Source organism: Pelmatolapia mariae, linkage group LG7, assembly GCF_036321145.2.
Source record: "Pelmatolapia mariae isolate MD_Pm_ZW linkage group LG7, Pm_UMD_F_2, whole genome shotgun sequence".
Classification (NCBI taxonomy): domain Eukaryota; kingdom Metazoa; phylum Chordata; class Actinopteri; order Cichliformes; family Cichlidae; genus Pelmatolapia; species Pelmatolapia mariae.
Window position 1 is genome coordinate 50,194,206 of NC_086233.1, and position 22,526 is coordinate 50,216,731.

The window sequence follows — 22,526 nt, forward strand, 5'->3', positions numbered from 1 at the left end:
CGGAGGAAGAGGGAAACAGCTGCCCGCTCATGGCTGTGATTTTAGTGGCTTTCACTTTGATGTGCTCCGGGTTATGGGACAGAGGTTTACTCGCAGTCGGTAAGGGTGTTATTTACTTATCACTTTTTAAGGGCAGGTTTAGAGTTTGCTTGGAGCACCTGCTTATCAGCTCCACAGCTGTGGCTGTATCACAGCTGTGGAGCTGGGAGCTGTGGCTGTATTACTGTATTCATTGTGGTGCGTTTTTATTATGAACTATTTGTCGCGGTCATAGATGCTGATGAGTATGCTAAACATACCAGGTCAATGCACATGTGGTCACTGCGTGCACGCATGTCACTGTCACGCAGTCACATGCTGTTGCCCGGCAGCAAGACCAGAAACGGACTTTAGACCCGGACGGGTTGAAAGAAAGAAAGAGAAGAAAAGGAGGAAAAGTCAAAAGGAGGAGCGAATATTTGTTGGTTTTTCCTTAACGTCACAATGTGCGCATGCGCTGACCAACTTGACCGACAGGTTAGGATTTAACAGAGCAGCAGCTGACATTAGTTTATCCGATGTGTTTCATTTGGTAGGGCTCATTTGTTTTTTCTTGATTATTATTATTATTATTATTATTATTATTATTATTATTATTTTCAATATATTATTTTTAATCTAAGTCAGGAAAACACTCCTTTGCTCATCGTCTTCCTGGGTGAAAGTGTAAACAACTTCGCCTTCATACATCATTAACCACTGACTCCAGGCCCTAAAAACTACACAGTGTCGTGTCGCTCCACAGAGTCTGTGCAAGCTGCTTGTATACACAGACTGTATGCAAAATGTTTCTTTAAAAGGAAGTAAAGCCAGTTTCGGGGGATTTTGGCCTACATCCATTTGATCATACAGCATGCATCAGGGATAGATTTGTGCTAATACTGTAGCCTTATTACTTTGTGGTTTGTTTATGGGGCAAAGTAACATAAATTCCATTCATACTGGATTGTTGGTCATCTGATTCAGTTTTTAGTGATGCAACAGTGCGTGGTGTCATGTTACCTTACATAACATGATACCGGATCAGGAAAACCCAGGTGATAAAGGAGGGAAAAAACATTATTGACCATCCTGATCATGTTTTGTATGCTTTGTGGTCTCATTTCAGGAAGTTGCTCTCAAGTCACTGCTACGTCCAGTGTATAACAAATGGATACTCAAAAATCCTCAATTCCCTCGGCTATTTGATCACTTAACCCTGACAGGATCATTTAGATAAATTTTTCTATGATTGCTAGTTTTTAAACACTTCTCCTTGTTAATCTATCAATTTATTTTGTTTATATTTTTTATTTAACTTCATTGTTTGTTGATCTGTGTCTTCTATTGGAACAATGTTTGTGAGTAGTGTTTAAAGAGTAGGCTGTGTGAATTTGACTGTTAAATAGGTTGTGTGGGTAAGATGCAAACAAACTGCCCTTTTGGGGATTAATAAAATGAATTGAATCTAGATGTAAATATAAATATTAAGTCTTTCAATACTTTGAGGTGTAGCCTACAGATTTTATCTTAGGGATACGAATGCACTGACACGGACTGAATACTCTGTCCCAAGTAAACGTCTGTATTTCTTCTCTATGAAGGTCAAACTTGCGTGGATGAGAGTAGGTTTAAAGAACAGGCGGCATTCGTCGGGCATCCATATCAGCTACAGTGCCCTCTGAAGATTGTTCAGAGCACATCTCAAACACAGCTAACGTGGCAAAAGGACTGCGTGCAGCTCCCTACAAATGAGAGCAAAATCTACCTGGACTTTAACAGCCTAAGTTTGGAAGACCAAGGAAATTACACCTGTAAGCAACAGAGCAACAGCACGGTCACATTTACTGTGCGTCTCCTAGTTAAAGGTAAAGTAATGTTTCAGTGTGCTAGAGTAATGAAGTTATTTCGAAATCAATGAGCTGCTGTAGAGTTTGTGTGTGGATTTGAAGGGGTTAATTGAATGGATACACCTGCAAACAGGCATTTTGTTTCAGCATGCCTTCTAGTAACAGGCTCAGGTGCTACCTGGCATGAAGGCCTCTATTGTCTGGAGATCTTGCAGTGAACATGGATAACAGCTGTGTGTCTTTACACAGAGTCTCAGTGCTCCAAGGTTCCAGAATTTAAACCTAACGGGGGTTCGACAACACTCTGGGAAAATGTGGGATCCAGTGTGAAACTGAACTGCTCTGCTCTCCTCTTCTGGGACCCAGCAGAGAAGCAATGTGACACCACGTTGCAGTGGAGTAAAGATGGTCATCCCCTCAATAACCACACACTTTACTCGCTGAACACATCATCATGGTGATTTGAAGCCGTTGAATATTAGCTTGGCGACAGTTAATAATGTACCTGTGTTTAGGCCTGTGCTTAATTTTCTTTCTAACTATATCAGGTCTCCCGGTGCCAACCAGCTGATGGTAAATAGCTTCCTGGTGATCACCCTCAGAGAGCTGGAAGATTTTGGGCTGTACAGCTGCACAGTGAGGAACATTTCTGCTGACTTCAGTCTGAAGAATCTAGGTAAAAATAAAAAAACAAACAAGTTTCTCAAATAGAAGTTGAGGCTATTCAGGATACATATTGGGTCTATTTTCAATATTTAAACACATTCTTTAAATACTAACTATTTAACGGAGAAATTCCATGTACTCAGCTATGGGTAGTTTGTTTTCTTTTAAATAGGGTTCTTTGAAGTTTTGATCCACAGTCAGTGGGTTACTTCCAGTGGATGGCATTAGGCTTTGCATGTACTGCTCTGGACACAGTCGGCAGCTAAAAGAAGTTAGTTTATTAATAATTTTAATAATATTATTAATTTTTGATAATGGTTAGTTCAGGTCTAGACTGATGCTTTAAAGCACTATAGTCATATATTACGTGAGCAGTAACTACTTTTTTTTACATGGTAAGAATACACTAAAGTAAAACGAGGTAGGGATAGCTCAGTAGGTAGAGTGGTTCCATGATTGGAAGGTCGGGGGTTCGAATCCACTGAACGGCTACCCTGAGGTACCCCTGAGCAAGATACCGTCCCTACACACTGCTCCCTGGGCGCACAATGGCTGTCCATTGGGTGAATGGGTTAAATGCAGAGAGGAATTTCCCCATGGGGTTCAATAAATTATACATTGTTATTAAAAAAAACAAACAAAGACTAGGAAAGAAACTATTTTTGTGCAGTTTTGGTCAGACATTCACATATACTCTATAAATATAATGGTAATTTTGTGCTTTTAATTCTTTGAGCTGTTCTTTTTCCAGGGTGGAATAATTATATATCATACATGTTTAATGACTTAAATTGAAAAAAATGTGCATTTTTTTATCTTGGATTTTCCCTCCAAAAGTTTACTTGCAGTATCAAATATACTGTATATTAAAAATTGTGCCACAATATATGTTGTATAATATAAAAGCTTTTAATTGGAGTATTACTTTTATATTCTCCATTGATTTTCCTTTTGCTTCTGGTATATATGTTCAGGCAGCCCCAGCCACACAGGTGCTGTGATTGCAGCCGTCATCCTCCTCCTGTTCCTGGCTTTAGCTGCTGTCATTTACTCGAGGTGCCACCTGAACATCAAACTCTGGTACAAGAACTCGTATGGAGACTATGAACTCAATGGTGAGACCTCTCTTGAATTTAAATTAAGTTGCTGCACTGATATTTTTGTATTAACAACACCTGGATGTTTGTGTCTGAACCTTTTCAGATGGGAAATTATATGATGCCTATATCTCATATGTGAATAATGACTATGACAGGAAGTTTGTCAACTTCGTACTCAAACCTCACCTGGAAAATATAAATGGGTACAAAGTGCACCTCAATGACAACGATATACTACCTGGTGCAGGTATGATTATATTCCCACACTGCAGCGCTACTATCGCTTCTGTGTTGCTTACCTCATTCATGCCTGCTTCATGATCAGCGTATATAATTTTGAGCAACCCACTGAAATGTACAATCATGAAAAACACAATTTTTATAGGACACTCTGAATCAGTAATTTTCAGAACCACATCAGAGCAGTAACTTCTTCACAAGTTTATCAGTCTTTCACATCGTTGTGCAAGAATTTCGGCTCACTCTTTGTTGCTTTAGTTCATTGAGGTTTGTGAGTATTCGTCTATGCACAGCTGGGGCATCGCAGCACCTTTATTCTTTTCTTTTTCAAGCTTTCTCTTGTACATTTACTGCTGTGCCTGTTGCATGACCCAATTTCGTACCAGGCTTTAGCTTTCAGACAGACTGCCCCACATGTGACTAGATCTGGTTAAAGTGCTGAAAGCCAGCACTCTGTATAAACCGTAGAAAATCAGTGAGATGTTGCTGATGATTATATCCGCCTTCATCATGTAGCCCTGCCAGGAAGTAGACTGTCAGCAGGATAGTTGAAAAAGACCAAAAATATAGGTCTCACTCTCTGTCAGATTGCCTGTCACACCTGTAGACAGAGTGAGAGTTATAACAGCTGTCTTTGACTGTTGAATGTGTGAAATTGAAGAAGTCAAATTTATCTTTAACTACACTCAGGCCATACAGTGTTACAATAGTTAGAAATGTTAGAAATGAAACAGAAGAGGGTTATGAGTTCAAATCCACTGGTCAGCTCTCTGTGCTAGCCTTGCCAGCCTCTTAGTCACTAAAAACTGGAATAAACTCCAGCACCATTGGTCAACTCAGAGACCACAAGGTGTCCAGGTTTTGTGGCTGCAAAACAAGCGCAAATCACACCCCTCCACCACCGTGCTTCACAGTTGGTATGAGGTGTTTGTGCTAATATGCTATGTTTGGTATTCACTATATTTGGTGCTTTGCGTGATGGCCAAACATTTCCACTTTGGTCTTGGCCGTCCAAAGATAATTGTTCCAGAAGTCTTGTGGTTTGCTAAGATGCAACTTTTCAAACATTCCAAACAAGCCACACTTTGTCAGTCTTTTTCTATTTGTACTGTTGTAACTTTAACCTTTAATATGCTGACTAAGGCCTGAGATGCAGCTCTTCTACTTTTTTAGAGGTAGCAGCACATGGCTGCTACTTACCCTCCTAATGTTTATGGAAACAGTAAGAGTGTTCTTAATATTCTGCACTGAGTCGTGTAAAAAACATTAATTTTTGCCTTTTTTATTGCACCAACTGTTTTCAGATCCTTCTGCAGAGCTCCTAATGAACATGAGTCGCTCTCGGCGCCTCATCGTGCTCCTCTCTTATGCTTACCTTGAACAGGACTGGTGTTCCAGTAACTTCAGGTAGGACAAAATACACAGAAATATCACTATTAAAACTTTGCTTTATAAATAAAAATGATATTGTATTTATATAGCAAACAGACAAGTTATGAAAGTGTGAAATCAAATGTAATAATTTGTGTATTATTACATCGTACCACTTGAGGGCAGAATTGCTCCAATATGCAGTGTCCTATTTTTAACTGGAGCTCTGTGTATTTTTTAGACAAGGCCTCCTGCACTTGTTGGAGTTGTGTCAGCAGCCCATCTTCATCTTGTTGGATGGTCAGTATAAGCGCATGAGGCCAGAGGTCAAACAGCAGCTTAGTGAGCACCAGCACTGCCTCACCATACTTACCTGGAGACACAACTCTGTGGTAATACTCAGCCATATGTTGTTTCATTGCTAATATGATGGATAGTTTCGACTGACATTATCCGAGGGACACTGTGGGTGTGGTAGATTTGATTGGTTGTCATGATGTTTAGGTTTAAAATGTGGGGAATTTTAATGATTGGTTTGCATTTGTTCGTGCCATTACATTTTCAAACGTAGCACCGCCCACTTCAAACCAGGGAAAACCAGGAAGAGGAGACAATAACAGAGAGTAACAGCGCAGATAGAAATCTGTCAGTTACAAGTCAGAAGATTTTTTTGTTCTGCTACGTTCTTAAAAGTTTATTGGAAGGTTCAAGGCTAGAATAACAATACTGATAAAACTAGTGTTTATTTTACAGAAGTTTAGAGGAAAAAAACCCCAAGAAGATCTGAATTATCGCTAAGTTAGTTTGTAAAAGTGACTGCCACAATCATGCATTTTCACATATTTTTCTCAGTCTTTCATAAAAGTTGAAACATCTTTGTTTTCACTTTGCTATCATGCATTATTGATGTCAAAAATTAGCAGCTTTATCAATTCAAAATTAAATTAAAACTATAGCATTGCACTTTAGAAGGTTCGCTTGACTTTGTAGTAGCTTGCTGGGACGAATGTTATTTGGTGTCTTTGTGCTTGTGTTTGCACAGACGCCTTCATCTGTCTTCTGGAAAGAGCTAGCTTTAGCAATGCCTCGCAGTGTTGTCTTCCACAAGGAGTCTGCCGGTGACCCTCAGACGTTGCTAGAGGATGACAAAGACCCGATGCTGACCCTTCAGCCGGACTACCTGGACTGCCGTTCAGATACCGACCCTGCCGGTGATTTGGGTAAGAGGTGCAGTCTAGATTTTGTGTGAGAAACACACATGAAAATGTTTAAATTTTAATATCTGGAAAAAATACTGAGGCAAGCATGCACATGTTTAACAAGCACCTGTTAATGACTTTGATCCAGTAATGCAAATCATCAACTATTCGGCAGTTCTTGTACTTGTTGTCACAAGAGTGCAACATAAAATGTTCCAGCCTTCATACAAGTCTCAACCTGAAAGACTTAAAAAGAAAAAAAAAACACGTCAGAGTTGAAACCCTCTTCATTTTACTTACTTAGTGCCCAATTTGAATAAACAAATACTGACTAAGCTATAGTTAATACTTAACTTCATAACTAAGGCATCATATCACAATGGTCTTTCACATTTTACTTTTCATTTCGCTATTGATGAGAATGCTTTCATTTCGTTCTTAAGAGTTAAAAACTGTTCATTAGTTTGTTTTCTTCCAGGAAGTTAGATGCAACTATTAAAACTATTTACAAAGCGCTGCAGTCAAATGATGGTGGGCTTGGCTTAGCTTAGGTTAGTTTAACTTTGTGATGGCATAAACAACTTGGCTGGGTCTGTCCAAAGGTAAAGAGTAATAAACACACTCGTCCTAGGTCTGGATTTATGAGTTTTCAAAAAGCCGCTACACTTAGCCACAAAGAGCTGAGCATACAATTGTTCATGTTGAAGCTTTGGTGCTGGTGAGCTTTTCAAGTGATGGTAACTTTGGACAGAGCCTGGCAGACAGCACCCATTTTAAGTCTTTAATTATAAAAAATCAAAGCAATAGTTTCCTTTTACTTTGCAGTAAAAATGTAAAAAAATTTCTTTTATTTGTAAACTCGCACACAAAAAATCACCACACAATTTAATCAATACAAACCAAAGAAGGGGAAAGTGACATTTTGCATCGCTCTCCTTCTCTCTGTGTCGCAGGTCTTCGCCTCCCTGTCTACAAAGCTTTGGCCTGCAAAGCTCCAGTGCTCCCCGCTGCAACCAGCTCAGCAGCTGAGCCAAAACCCTCTGACATCGACATCTCGGACCTGGGATCACGCAACTACGCAGCACGCTCAGACTTTTACTGCCTGGTCGCTGAGGACATCTGATTCACACTCCTTTCTAAAACTCGACGCTCTGTAGAGATCGCTGTCGGCATGTCTTTTTTTTTGTTTTCTGCATCGTGTAGCCAACTATGTTTCCATTCTGTACAGTGTGTTATTAAAATCAGTGTGTTGCTTTCTGTTTCCACATGCCATAGATGATTTTTAGCGTTTTTACATTTCATACTGATGTGTAACATACTTTGTGAGAAATTGTCTGAAGTATTTCAGGGAAGTAAGTGTAATTAAGAGTGTGTGTACAATAAATTTTTTATTGATTGCCAATTTACCCTGTTGATCTTTATTTTAGTCTCTCAACAGTAGAAAGTGTAATGATGGTGTCTTAAGGATTTTTTTTTTAATTTATAAGCACTCGATCTTCCTTTTATAGTTGGCAGTAAACAAATAGTTGGCAAAGACATAAAAACATACACATGACAGATCAGATATCAGTCCAGAGAATCCAGGGAATGTGCTTTTTTTCCCAGTCAGGTGAAGGAACGGGACTCCCGCACAATATGATTGTTTAGCAGGAAGCTTTGCACGTACTGGAAATCAATCACAAGGTTTTCTTCCTTTGTAAATGTTGATGTTCTCTCTCCTCATGGAGGTCCTGCACTGAGGTAAGAGTCTAAATAAGGGTGCAGCAGGGAAGGTCTGGTATTGTTCCTGTCTGAGCAGGAACAAATATGCAAACAGGGTGTGGCTGGCATTTTACAGTGTTGGTGTCAGTCTGTTTCGGCAGCAAATGGTGCCGTGCGCACACGCTAAAGAAACACGAACAAAATGTCATTTAATTTCCAAATGTTTCTCTTTATTAGATGTTAAATATGCAGATGACACCTCTGCAAAAAGCATCAAACAAAGTGTCTTCTACTGCCCACACAGAAACACAAGGTTACCATTTATGCCACTGAGCAGCAACTGCTGCAGTTCAGGGATTTAACTTTTATACAATACAAAATAGATTTACTGCACAATGGATCCAGGTTTGAAAGACATTTAAATTTACAATTTGCCACAGCTAATAGCTAAAATGACAAATACTTGGTTTCATCTGTCCTGCAACAAGTAATCGAGCCACCCCAGCATTAAGCACACACCATTAATTACACCAGAAAAACAGTGATTACTATAACACCATTGCATAAGACTAGACATATGTATAAACAAAATTCCACTTTGAATGACCCCCCCCCCCTTAAGCTAATTTATTTACATCCAAATTTCTATAAATCTATGGTTTACATTCAAATATAACAGACATCATCTATCTGAAAACTACGAGTACAAAGGACTGCTGTCTATAAAACAAACACATGTCATTTCTATGCAAAAGAAAAAGCAATATTTACAAAAACAAGGCTATCTTGCATCTGAACCGTAAATGAGAGAGACAAAACAGGGAGTTTTGTTAAAACCTAAGGCACAAGTGTCCATCAGATTGTCCATCAACTGCTTTAAAACCGCTGTGACAGAAAATAAATCCCTGATTATACATAAAACGCATACAGTGATCTAACAAAGAGAGTAAATGCTTAAGGTGCGCATATGTGTATTAGAATCCATAAATTCTTGCACTGCATTGATGCCCACTGACATTTCCTTTGGATGGATCCTCTGTTACTTGTGTATTGATATCCATAACATAAATTATTGCAGGTGAAGACAGAGCAGATGTTACCATGGTATAGATTTCTTCCACTGAGTGCTGGTAGACTTCAGGATTGTTCGCTGTTGTAGAATTGAATTTGTCCCAAGTTACCTCAGCTTTAGATCGATAGCATTGATTGATACTGTTTTGTGAATCCTTTCTGTAGAACAAAGGTACAAACAAGATGTTATGATATTATATATACTTCAAAACACAGAAAAACAACCTAACGTGATCTTAAGATCATGTTTAATCTGTGCTCTTGTACTTACAGTATTACGCAAAATGTACAGTAACGCAATGGAGTGCGTATCTGATTAATAAAATGAAAACTCTAATCAAAGCCAACATTAAATCATGTTTTCTGTTGTGTGAACAAGTTCATGAAGAAACAAGCTGTACGCCACACCTTTGGGTGGGACAAGCTGCGATCTGCAGAAGGCAGTAAAATTACCTTATCCTTCTCAAGACCTGAACCTGCCTGACTGGATATGTTTGCATGAGTTTGTGTGTGTGTGTGTGTGTGTGTGTGTGTGGGTGTGTGTGTGTGTGTGGGTGTGTGCACGCGCGCGCGCATGTGTGTTTAAAGAGTAGCAGTGTGAGGTGTTAAACGTGTCATCTAACTGAGAGAGTTTTGCAGAGAATGAACAGAGTTCGTCATAGAATTCCCGTCACTCTCACTCTTTCACACTCGGACATAATGTGCATGTACACACAAACGCACACAAGCTGATAAGAATGAGGGCGGGGCAGCAAGAAAATAAATTGTTTTCATTGAATATTCACTTTTGTGTGGACCTAACTCCTTGTTCTTGTTTAAATCAGAGGTCAGGAAACTCTTTAAAATGATTTTTTTTAAAGTGTCAAATGCTTGAAAAAATACTAAACTGAAAATGGAAAGATTGGTGTTTGTCTAAATATATAAGGAATACAAGGAAATTAGATGCTCTATCTTTGATATATTATTGATTTTTTCTTGCATGTCATGATTAGAAGTGCAGAGCTCAAAGCCATCTCTTACCGATTGGTACTGTCTGTGCAGCTTCTTGTAATGATACATGTTGGACAGAACTGTTGCTGCTGCTGTGGATGCCTTATTGTTATCAAGGCTAGAAAAATATTTCATCCAAGGTTATTAAATGATACAAATGACTTCACACACAAAATTTTGGATAGCAACATTAAAATTGAACATCAGGAGTCTGGAAAAATGTTCCAACCTGCTGCGTCGTGAGTCGTAGATACCCATCAGTTTTGTCAGGCCTTCATATTGGGCGATGTCTCTGGCTGCACTCATGCTGCCAGTCACCAGGTTATTGAAAACACCGCAGATGTTGACCACCGATTCGCTGGAGGGAAACTTCTGATTTCCATCCGCAGGCAGTTTATCCACCAGTGTGTTCACAGTCTTTTTGGCTAAATAAACCAATACAAATTAGCGTCTTATAAAAAGAAATGTGAAAATCAATTTTGACAATCAACTAATTCTTAAAATGTTGCAAAGACAACGGTTTAGGTTTTTATATTCTGTGTCTTAGAGACATCAACATTTCTACAGAAGGGGAAAAGAAAAAAAAAAGACTGACCCATTTCGTCTTTATCGTCGGTATGGCGGGAAAGGTTTCGTAGGAAACCTGTGAGCGAACGGAGCTCTGCATCTTTGGCAGAACGATGTACTAGATCTTGAATGGTTGGCAGCATGCGTTCTTTGTCCAAAGCCATATCGCTCAGCGCCGCAGGCCACTACAAGTTAAAGAGACAGAGCAATTAATCTATGAGATGGACTAATCATAGCTAATTATCAAACAACCTTTGTAAACTTTGCATTCTTAGAGATCTTTTATACCGCGTCCTGCATCTCTGTGTTGCTTGTGCTTTGATTTGTGATGATGTTATTACTGTGTTACTCAGCACTTTCTTGTAATATGTGTAATGTCCGTAACTGTGATGTCTTTTTTTCAGTTGTAGTTGTATTTCCGCGAAAGCGGGCACAAGACAAAAAAGTGTTACTACGGCTGACATTAGTCCCTTATCCGGACAGTTTGGGCTTGTATGTACCAGCAACTCCATTGGAAACATTTTTAATGGAATTAGCGGAAAAAGCAGTTTTGGCTTTCTCTGCGTTACAGTGCATCCAAGAAAACTTTTTATTTCATTTTGGTGAGTGAAATTCGACTGTTTTACTTTTCTTTTAGGTAATTAGCCCTTATTAAGATAAGATGTACTCTATTTGTCTTTGATCTCTGAACGTCTTTATTGCATTAAACACAACAAACTCTTTATTAATGCAACTTGCATTCCCACCACTCTGGGATGCTGGGTGATGCCACCGTAGCTGTTTACATCTTTTATATACAGTGTATGGTTACTACATTTGAATCCCTGATGAATTTGCTGCTCACCCTTTTGTCTCCAGCTGTGATGTTCTGCAGTGCTCCAGCAGCTGCTTCGCGGGTGTTAGAGTTGATTTCGCATTTTTTCAGCAATTCATGGTACACCTTCAAAATATCAGGATGCCAGAGCCACTCCATACCTTTTGGCACTTTAGCAACTTGATTTATAATTTGATACTGCTTCTTTTTCTGTCAGTCAAAGAAATACAGGAGAAGGCAGAATTAAGATGTGCAGGATGGTCTATGTGCACTTTCTAATGGAGCGATTCTCACACGAGCTTACAGTTTTGGTTTTTCGGCTCTGAGGTGTAAAGCAGCCGATGGATTCGCCCAGCCCATTGTCCTGATCTCTGTTTGGTTCAATGCGGGCTAAAACAGAAGATGGAAGTTCGCTGTAGAGCTGGTAGGAGAGGTTCCTCAAGATACACACCGAATTCTCCACCCCCTAGAACAGACATATACACATCCAGACAAATAAGTACACAAAGGAAATTAGGCCTGTGTATCAATTTGGACAAAAAAACAAAAACAAAAAAACAATATATATAATATACTGCAACTCAAGTTGTCTTAGGGGAAACTAGACTGTAGGCTTTAAAAACAACAACAACAAAAACAAGCCTGTAAGAGGTCATTTGTCAGACCAACTTGAGCAAAATATATATTTTAGAAAAGAGATAAAGAGAGGGGTTTCACCTGGAGGACCAGGGTTTGAATCCCACATGAACACCAACGTCAACACTGACTTACTTTTAGTGCTATTAAAGCATGTGGCAGTGCCTCGCCTCCTCTGGTAGGAGGGGCTTATTTAAAAAAATTTGTATTTTATTTTTTGCCTTCTCTGGATTTCTCCTTATTTTAAGCTATTCTCTCACCTTGTCATCGGCTCTGTTTGTTTTGAGGCAGGCTGTGATGTAGTTCACCAAAGATTCCACAAGTCCATTTGTTTCTCTCATCGACCGACGGGTCTTTTCATTCACAGAGCTCAAATTCCTAAGAACACAGAAAATAAGCAAGTGATTTCAGAGCACTTCTTCAGGTCAGATTGAGTGTTGTGCACATATAGATTACAGGACTCCTGGCACCAATAATACACCATTAAATTAAAGGTAATACGAAACCACAAGATACTCCAAAAACCCACTCATTGGAAATATTAATACAGCAATGCATTAACAGAATAGAGTCAAAGGTAACTGGAGGCTGGAGTAATGCCGCTCTTGCAAACATCAGAAAAAAAGTGCTGGGTGTGAAAAAACAAGCTTGCCAAATGCAAATGCAGTCATGGGAAAGGAAAAGCATACGCATACATTTTAATCAATCATGTAGCAACTGTAGAGGCAAGACACATAAATGAGGTGCACCTGAGGCATCCTGTGGCGTTGCAGAAGATTTCTGTCTCAGAAGGGGACTCAGGAGGGATTTCTGTGTCTGAATCCGCCTGCGCAGTCCGATCCATCTCGTTTTTCGAGAGCGGGATGAGGATCTTTTGAGTAAGTGTAGAAAGTGTCGCTTTGGCTAGTGTCTCCTTAAGGTTTTCTTTGGATGAAAGGTTCCACAAGATACCTGCACGAATACGGACAAATAAAAACTGGCATTTAGGCATCCTATTGCTTCTTTTTTTTTGTCACCAGCTTTTCTCAAATATGATTTCAGGATGTTTTTATTGATTGAGTTCAAGAAGTATGGCAACAGTTAACCAAAAAATTGGGGAAAAACTATGTTTTTTCAGGCCTGCAGTGAGTTCAATGAACATTAAGCAATTTAAAATGATTTCACAGTAATGATTTAACCTACCATAGCTTAGCAGAAACATCCCCCCCCCAAGAAAAACACGTGCCATTAAAATAAAATGTCCATTTGAGGATTACATTGTGCTCCATGAATCAAAAACCTGACATCTGCTGTCACACTTTGGAAGCCCACTGAGATAAATAAGTACAGGTAAAAGTTACTCCCTATGCCAAGGCGTTTTACTTAGCACTGTGTTGTGGCTTAAAGGAAAAAAGTGACAAGGTCTTGTCTCATCAAAGGGGGCGGCTGATATACTGCTGCTTCACAGGCCCACACAGCTCCCATCCTCACCTACACAGTCTATAGACATGACAGCAGTTCCCCATCCAACTCTCTGTGTATTCAGACACGCCCCATGCCTTGCAAATCTCCACGTGTGCTCTCGTTTGTTTGAACAATATCAATTTCAAAGACTGCTCTTTTTGACAATCTGATCACTTTAAATCCACACACTGACTTGAACCAATCTGTAGCCACTTCCTTTTGGGGCAAAGCTCCAAAACAAAATTCTAGGTGCTTCTCTGGTGCATGCGTTGCAATACCTGTGATGTTTTTGCGGAGCTCATCATCATTCTCCTCAAGCGCCTTGACGAGCTTTTGGATGCCATCCTTTTCGATCAGGGCCGCCTTGTTTTCCGCGTTCTCGTAGATGATGTTGCGTGCGGCACCAGTGGCGTAGCGCCGTACTTCTGGGTCTTCGCTGTTGAACAGCTGCACCAAATCACCAATGCCACCCAGTTGACGCACCTAAAGAGGGAAGGAAAAAAAACAGTCGGGCATTTTCAGGTATTTATACAATCTCTAGGACTGTAGGACTGGGACAGGGACCTAAATGAAATTGTAAAAACTGAGAGTTGCTTCAATGTGAAACAATGTGAAAGGGTCATTTCATTCTTGAAAAAGTCAGAGAATTCCCTTTAAAAATTCTTTTTGGAGAAGTTAAATCTGCCGACAAGAGATTGCCGCACTACCTCAAGTTAAGAAATGGAGAAGAAGAAGAACAAGTAGAAGAAGAACTAGGACACACCAGAACGGAACTCCAGCTTATATAAAGTCACCAGAAGAGGAGAAACATCTATCAGTGGATGCTGGCACTTGAAGGAAAACAACTTTCATGAATGAGTTTCTTAATAGCAGAGAAGAAAGAACTGAAGGAATTGTAACCATGAGTTTAATCAGTGCAAAGTACCTCATTTTTAGAGTCTTTGTCATTGTAACACTGATGCTGGATGTATGCGGCACCCAGGGCCTGCAGGCTGGGATCTCCCTCTGTCAGGTACTGCACTGCTGTTTGCATGTCCAACCTGACAAAGAAGCAAATAAACAAATTCAACACAGGAACTCAAAAAAACCCACTTTATTACATAACTTCCCTGCTGTTATGTTTGGTAGCACACAAAGAGACAGCTATTCGCAAGCGGTTTGTTACTTGTGTGCAATTTGTGCTTGTTGAACTTCTTCCAAATCGCACAGTGTGCTGCAAATCAGCTCGCCCTAACCACACGCTGTGGGATGTGTGAAATGTGAAGCTTGACACTGAGCTGCCACACCCGAAACCAGTCCTGCCACTATGGAGCCACCTCCCAATCCACAGCTCTTAGGAAACTCACTTTTCACATCGCACACTCCCCTTGTAAACCTAGTGACACATGAAATTTACAGCACATTGGTTCATCACCTTCACTAAGAACGTCAGTGACAAATACAACAAACTGAGTCATGAGGATGACTAGAGAGAGGAGTGGAGAACCACCTCTGTTAAAGGACCGCTTCCAAATTGATCAATATGCCTCTGAGCTCATCAATTCCTTTCATCAGCGCTTAAATGTTTTTTTTTCTAAAAGTTGTGTGACATCACACTCATGCCAGTTTTCTTCATGTTAGCGTTGCTTTCTTTGCTTTCTGTTTTCTCTTTGACACAGAAAAAAAACGATGGGCTGAAGCTGAAGACCTGTATACAGTACACACTAAACTACACTGAATTCTTAGAAAGACCAATCACTGTTCTGTTTTTCCACGATCCTAGAATTCCTCTTACCCAACATCATTGGTTGTTGAGGTTGATGATGTTGATGACTGATAAAACCTGACCTATCAAATGTAAATACGGGCATTTCTCCAGACACTGACCTGCACCACATCATACAGTTATCACAAACTTCAGTACAGTACAGGAAACTCAGTGCTACCAATGAAAACACTGATCCTATGAATGTGAAAAGCTTCTCACCCGCTCAGGTTGCCCATGCTGGCTCCCAACTCCATCTGCCCATCGTAGATGTCCATGCCCCTGCCCACACTCTGCATGCTCTTCACCGACATGGCACGGGACATGGTGCCTTGACGCTGCATCATTAGGTTCCCCTGGGAGCCAGACATCGTGGACATCACGAACCCTCGGTCCACAGTGTCTCCACCTCCCCCGTAGATGCTCCCACCTGACGTCTGCTGCATGGTTCCAGACATGGAGCCCATGCTCATCCGGTTACGGTTTGTAATCCTGCTGATGGTGCGGTGGGCCGGGCCTTTGAAGGACTGCTGATGGACAATCTCTGTCCCACCTGCTGGCACCCCTCCGCCACGGGAAAGAGTGCCGCTTAGAGATCGGCGCATGGTTGACTGAAAGCCCGAGCTGCCACCTCCTTGCATCATCTGGCTCGTGTAGCCATTGACCGCGCTCTGAGCATACGAGCGACCATAGGTGGCGTCACGTTCGGAGACTAAACTGCCAGCATCGCTGTTGTCGACAGCCCAGCCCCTCATTTGCATTGGCACTGGCTGCATTGAATGCGTAGAGATTTCTGGGTCCATTCGTTTCATGGTCCCCATGCGCATTTCTTCTTGATAAAAACCCCCACCGCCACCACCAACAGCATAACCTGGACCTCCACTCCTAATACTCATCCTCTGAAACTCAGCCATGTCTGGGGCGGCAGAACGGCTGCTGAAGCCTGACCTTTGAGACAGTTGAGGACCCTGTGGGTGGAGAGAGGAGTTACTGTTACAAACAGATGTGTAAGGAGAGTTACTCAATATATTTCACTGAACTGTAAGTTTGGATGAATCAAAAATATTTCTAAATCTATTCAGGGGACTGTTATAGAAACAAAGGCGAGGACACTGACATGCATTAATCAGCCAGCGTCTTTCGAATTTAATCACTAAGATTGAGGAATCTAGTGAGTGGACAAGAAAACTCAGAGCTGATCTAATCACAGCCTACTGTGAAATACCACACACGCTGTGTCCTACGTGACATGTCAGCAAAGCCATCAGCTTTTTTAAGATGGGAGCTTCCAGCTAATGTAACATCTGGTGTTAGATTAGAGACTCAGTTTAATCATTTGTGTGTGTGAATACTGGGCTGAAAAAGTGAGAAACGCTCCACTCACAATTGTTCTGGAACCAGAGTACATGAAGGATGATTTAGAGCTGAAACTTGGGTTATAGGTGTTATATTTCACTGACGATGAACCACCGTAATCTGAAAAGAAGCAAAAAAAAATTTAATCCACCATTTGTCAGTGAATAACACATAATTACAACACATTAAAATATATTTATACACATTACAACTGCCGTATATAATTATGGTGTTTTGGAGCACTCTTTATACAACACGTCTCATTCACACAACCACTTGTTTCTAAAAGCTTTTTCTATTCCACCAACCTCCTCTACCTCCTGAGCTACAGTCAAAAATGCTTTATAGAACCTTTATAATAACAAATAATAATAATTCTGTTTTATACAGAAACGTAAGGTGACTAACGTCTCTGTTAAACTGCTGTTCCACTAAGTCAGGTAAGGAATCAGTAATTTGAGTGATTTATGACTTAACAGCTCAACTTTAGCTTAATCCTACTGCTACTAGTGTCAAAGAAAATCCCTTCTAAACAGGTCTGGACAAAAATGGAACAATTACAGCAGGAAGTGACTGGACTACAAAAATAGTTGAAAAAGTTCCCTTTTTTTCTTAAGAAACACTCTCCCATTTTTCAAAAAAGGAAGTTCATATATACAGTACTTTCATTCTGAAAGTTGAATCAACTGCTGACTGTATTCTTGCAACTTCTAAGAGGTCAAGTGTGATTAAAAAAGACGGCAAATGTGACTTTTATAACAAAAGCTACAAAACATTTTTGTTTTTCAAATTTGATTTAACCTGTTATGGTGTCATTGCAAAAAAAAAACCCCAACAACAACAACAACAAAAAACAGCATTGCAGAGAAGTTCAAAGAAGATATTCCATGTCATAAAAAAGGCACTTTTAGGGTGGGATGAATCGCAGACGAAAATCCCACAATAAGGTGTGCCTCTTTAATTTACAACAATGTTTTACATGAAAGACATTTCTGTCTAAATAGCCGGTGTCGTGTTGCGCCGAAGCCCAAAGGTTTGATTTCACACGGTGTGTTGCAGCAGGACCTGCCCAGTCAGCAGGGCCGATGTCTCCGGTTACCTGTCCTACATACTAAGACATTTGCAGGTTTCTGTCAGCAAACACAGAGTATGTGAATGTTTTTTTGCTCTCCGTCCAGACTCAAACGGCAAGTGGTGACTCTGATAGGAGCCATGGAGCAAGCTGTTTACAGTGTAAGCAGGCTTGAGCAACAGTTTGTTGACCCACATATCTGTGCTGAGAGTGGAATATGTCAGTGACAAAACTATGTTAATTATAAAGTAGCATCTATGGGTGTAATCATGTTTATGTGATTTAGAATCCCTTCCCAAGAAATTAATTCTGCAGCCTGTCATTTACTGAAACACAAAATAGAGCCATGACTTATTGGAGAGTCATTAGTTTTGCAAAGATTTGGTCATAAATGTTGACCTTCTGGTGGCTGTAGGGGAAAATTTAATTTAAGAGATATTTATGTGTTTATTACACTTGATTGGGATCAAAATGGTGACCAAAATGTGTCATTTAGAAACTAAAATTTCAAAACTGAGGTAGTGGCAGAGGGACATTTATTAATATTATGTAACAGTCTATGAACTTGTTTACAGGCTGGACTACTAACATGTCATAAAACAGTAACTAGCTGCCAGTTTTCAAACTGTGATGTCTTCAACTCACCTTTTGAATGATCTAAAATGAGGTTCAAGCTAATGATTTGTATTAAACCCGCTCATTCTGATTCAGAGTAGTTTTAACGCCTCTCCCATAACACTATTTATTTCCGCCTGGCTGCACTTCATACAATGAGGTGGGAAACTTGCAGAGATCGTTCATGTAAGCAGAAGTACAAATACAAATAAAAGTACAGACAGAAATGTTGTGCTATAAAGGCAAAGGGGAGCTCTTTAGAGGGCATTTCCACCAACTCTTTTTCCCTGCTAAATGAATCTCATTTTAATGTTAATATCATAATAAATAATATTAACACACGGTACTACAAATTTTATTACAACTTAAATTCTAATGAAAGGACTCAGCTTGAACATCTGTTATGCAGAGAAAAAGAGAATTAAAAGAAAATTAGTACAATACATAAGATATAAATTATAAGTTTGTTTTTTGCCTCTTTGATCTCTTTGAGTGTCAGAAGCACAGGTGATGGACACACCAATAGGACTGCCTTTTATGTGCTATTGTTAGCTCCATTTAGGTTCATTTTGGTTTGGTTTGATGTTTGAAGGCGTGTGGTGACATGAAACTATAACTCCCCTAAAATGTCTTAAACCGGAAAAAAACCCAATCTCATTTAGCAAAATGTTAGGAGTAGAAAGTAGAGATGTTTGTGTTTAAATTAAGGCAGTAAAAGTAAAATGTTGTCAGAGAAATACAGACTCAAGTCATGTACCTGAAAAGTCTACTTAAGTACAGTAAAGATGTATTTTCATTACTTCCCACTTCAAAGACAAATGATGTGAACTGCAGGTGGGTGCGGCTGCAGTGCTCACCGTCAGAGATGTCTCATCAGAGATGTTTCACTGTACCTGAAACATCTCTATATAAGGTATATCCGTTCTTTATGACATCATACTGATCCAAGAGCAAAAAAACTGTACAAAACCTGAGCTTCTGGCTTGTAGACATTATATTTTCTCATGCTGACCAAATAGCTCAATGCTGACAAACTGCACCTGAAAACACTGAGTAATAAGAACAGTTGTTTTTTTTTCACAAAGGAGGAAACAAAATCAGGTTTGTGTGTTTTTGTTGCCATGTATTGTATCTTAGTGTACTTTACATGCATGTTTCTGCTGAACCTGAGCGGTTTTACACCTACCATATATGTAGAGAAAGGTGGGCTGGACTGCCCTTTATGCTACTTTATTGCATACCACAGGTATAAAAACCAGACTGACACATTCTCGGGCCTGACCCCTGTTCTACCTTGACTACGCCCAACACACCTGAGAGCAACAGCCGTTACAACACACCCCCTGAAAAGTCCTTCAGCAAGGAAACTTTTTTTCCCTTCCTCTGCTGCCACTCAAAAAAATCTACTTTGATCATCAAGCCAGGACTCCTTGTAAATATTTCCTTTTTCACCCTGGCTTTCTGCTGAGACTTGTCCACATACAGCATGAACACTGTTCACTCACTGTCATAAATGCATAGCTGCAGCAGTTTTTAGAATTGGGATGAAGTAGAAAAAACATTCCTTGCAGAATCATCTGCGTGTTTTGCCCATGTGCAAACACTTACGCATTCATAATGAACTTTTCTAAAACCGCAAACCACTGAAACAGCAGCATTCCCTGTTGTGTGGTAAGGAATGTGCCTCTTGTAGACGATTCAGAAGATGATTAATATGAAGTCACAGTTAATGACAATAAGTTTTCCTCCAAGCTAAACCCAGGGCAAAGAATGGCACACAGAAACGCAGACAGTGACATATTTATCCGACATGTATGTTCACGTATGTTTCTGCAGCTGAAGACAGCATGAACGTCATGTTCTCTCTGCTGAAGCAGGCAAGTAAAGGCTCAGGTAAACAAAGACCCAAGCTGTCAAGCTCCTCTGCCGTCTCCTCCCAGTTTGGTCGCACACAGAAAATTATGGAGTGCAAAGGTATGCACGGGATGATATACTTTACGGTCACTTTGGGCGAGATTTGCTTTGGCCTCAAATGCCACTGGCATGTATCTTCATGCATCAGTCACGTGTGCAGTCATGAGGTTTAAAAGCAAACACAGGCCATGACAAGACTGTGAGCATGAGTAGCTCAGCTCTTTCACTGAAGTCTTATCATGAAATTTGATGTAACTACTGATCATACTAATTCCCAGCGCTTCAGTATTGCCTTTCATTCCCCTTGTGGGAGTGTTGTCACTGCTTACATAACAGTCCCACCTTGACTTTGACTGCGTGTCAACATGCCTCCAACGGACCAGTTATGATAATGTAACAACTGTGAACGGGCTGCACGAGCCCCTCTGGTATCTCTTGAACCCACCTACCTTTAAGCCAAGCACTACCTGAAACCTAATCCCACGGGTGGGGAGAGGGGGGAGAGGTTTTCACCTTAGTCTGCTATCAGCGAAGTTCATGAAAGGAGCACTTGTTTGGGCTTGTTACACATTAACCGTTTCTCCTCTGCAGAGACATGACATTGAGTAAAATGGCTGCTGCTGGAGCTCATCTCAGAACAAAACACAAATTCCTCGAAGAGCTGACGAAAAAAATGAGTCCACAGGAATTCAGACAAGCATGCAGAATACCCCCCCCGGCCATATCAGTTGAGTGTCACTCTTGCATTTGAAACTATTGGCTGGGAGTCAGACTCGGAGGTCTGAAAAGAGTTTAGGAAAAAAATGAATCAAAAGAAAAATAGATTCATTTAATCATTAGGTTTCTATTTATTAGACAAATAAACAAGTGGTGAAGCAACAGGGAAGTAGTTTCTCTTTCAAGCTGTATTGATGGGATTAATCATCTGGGTAATCTTCGCAGTAAAAAGTGTAAAAGAAAATGAATGCAGCCTCTTAAATGTCAGCATTTTAAGCTTCCTATGGGTGTTGGACTCTTTAGACGAATCCTTTGATAGCTCAGCGTGAGCTCTATGAATATTGTCTTGTTTCAAAACTCAAACCAAGCCTTTTTTGGCTGGAGTTTGATATGTCTGGACATATAAAGATCATACTTTTACTACCTAGCATGTTTACTACCTGAGTCAGTGTGACAGATCATACAGTCGTCAAATCAAGAGCCCCAAGCTCATAAAATATAATTCCACTGCATTATGTAAGACCAAAGGAAACATGGTCACAGGACTGAGTGGTCTGATTAACAACTCATCTGTATCACTCAGCACTGCTGAGCACCTGTGCCCGCAGCGCCAGGCTGGAAACTTGGATTGTCACACTTAATTCCGCCACTTGTCAGCACTGAACACAGACCACCTCACACAGCAGCTCTCAATCGGAAGTGCAGAGCAGTGAGAGAGTGTAGGTGTAACTCCATGTGAAAGTGACTTAAAAACTCGTTGATGTTTACCTGACATGGCGTAGTGTGAGGTGGATCCATTCTGACGCGGAAGTGTGGACTTTTCCGCCAGTCTCATCTGGATCTGCTGCTGGACGCGTCGCGCTTTCGCAGAGTCGTCAGACACGGAGCCCCCATTCCCGACTTTGATCTCAGACGGGAGGGCGTAAGTTGAGACTGAAGTGTTGGGCTGTAAAGCAGTCAAAAACACGTGCTCTGAGCCGACTGTACTCATGGTGAAAAGTTAAAAGAGAGCAAAAATAGGTCACACACTGCCGCGGACAGGGTGCCTGCGCTCTGCGTCGTGGCAGCTCAAACTGTCTGTGGTCAGACGCACCGAAAGAGCTGAACTCTGCAGCCGGAGGTGGAGCCTCAGAGACGAGTCACACTTACTACCTGATTCACAGGTGAGCTGCTCCCCCTTTAGATAAGAGTCCGATAAGATGGAGAAGAATCCAAATTCTCGCTGACTCAGGCATACGCCATTTGAAGGTTTTTCAAAACAGTTATGCGAAGTTGATTGCAAAATATTTTTTTCCCTACTTCACTGGAAAATACCGGAAACCGGGACAAATATGGAAACAACTCTTTAGAACGGTTGTGGAAACGTCAACTTCCGTTTTTGTTTCGTTGTTAAGTTGTTGATTTTTTGGGTTTTGTTTTTAAATTGACTCAATTTTTTGTAG

The 22,526-nt window shown here is 40.5% G+C and overlaps 2 protein-coding genes across 2 annotated transcripts; one reads left to right on the forward strand and one right to left on the reverse strand.

Annotated features, from left to right (window-relative positions):
• The first annotated feature begins 29 nt into the window (after window positions 1-29).
• Window positions 30-7,567, forward strand: sigirr (single immunoglobulin and toll-interleukin 1 receptor (TIR) domain). The gene is made up of 10 exons (XM_063481068.1): window positions 30-99; window positions 1,623-1,886; window positions 2,118-2,325; window positions 2,417-2,544; window positions 3,509-3,649; window positions 3,738-3,881; window positions 5,179-5,281; window positions 5,487-5,637; window positions 6,288-6,465; window positions 7,398-7,567. Exons 1-10 carry the CDS (start codon window positions 30-32, stop codon window positions 7,565-7,567), a joined length of 1,557 nt encoding a protein of 518 aa, XP_063337138.1.
• Window positions 7,568-8,862: 1,295 nt separating this feature from the next.
• pkp3a (plakophilin 3a) lies at window positions 8,863-22,075 on the reverse strand. The gene is made up of 13 exons (XM_063481070.1): window positions 21,853-22,075; window positions 16,795-16,886; window positions 15,633-16,378; window positions 14,592-14,706; window positions 13,945-14,149; window positions 12,973-13,174; window positions 12,484-12,601; window positions 11,892-12,053; window positions 11,618-11,797; window positions 10,802-10,958; window positions 10,436-10,631; window positions 10,237-10,324; window positions 8,863-9,375 (listed from the first exon to the last, which is right to left on the reverse strand). The coding sequence occupies exons 1-13, from the start codon at window positions 22,073-22,075 to the stop codon at window positions 9,334-9,336; spliced, it is 2,526 nt and encodes an 841-aa protein (XP_063337140.1). The 3' UTR covers window positions 8,863-9,333.
• Between the last annotated feature and the right edge of the window lie 451 nt (window positions 22,076-22,526).

Excerpts from the sequence above, each read along its gene's own strand:
- pkp3a (XM_063481070.1), bottom strand. The coding sequence starts at position 22,075 with ATGAGTACAGTCGGCTCAGAGCACGTGTTTTTGACTGCTTTACAGCCC. Across the intron at positions 16,887-21,852 it reads CTCACACTACGCCATGTCAG|ATTACGGTGGTTCATCGTCA; the intron begins GTAAACATCAAC and ends GCTTCTTTTCAG. Across the intron at positions 13,175-13,944 it reads GCTCCGCAAAAACATCACAG|GTATCTTGTGGAACCTTTCA; the intron begins GTATTGCAACGC and ends GTATTCGTGCAG.
- sigirr (XM_063481068.1), top strand. The coding sequence starts at position 30 with ATGGCTGTGATTTTAGTGGCTTTCACTTTGATGTGCTCCGGGTTATGG. Across the intron at positions 3,882-5,178 it reads CGATATACTACCTGGTGCAG|ATCCTTCTGCAGAGCTCCTA; the intron begins GTATGATTATAT and ends AACTGTTTTCAG. Across the intron at positions 5,638-6,287 it reads CCTGGAGACACAACTCTGTG|ACGCCTTCATCTGTCTTCTG; the intron begins GTAATACTCAGC and ends GTGTTTGCACAG.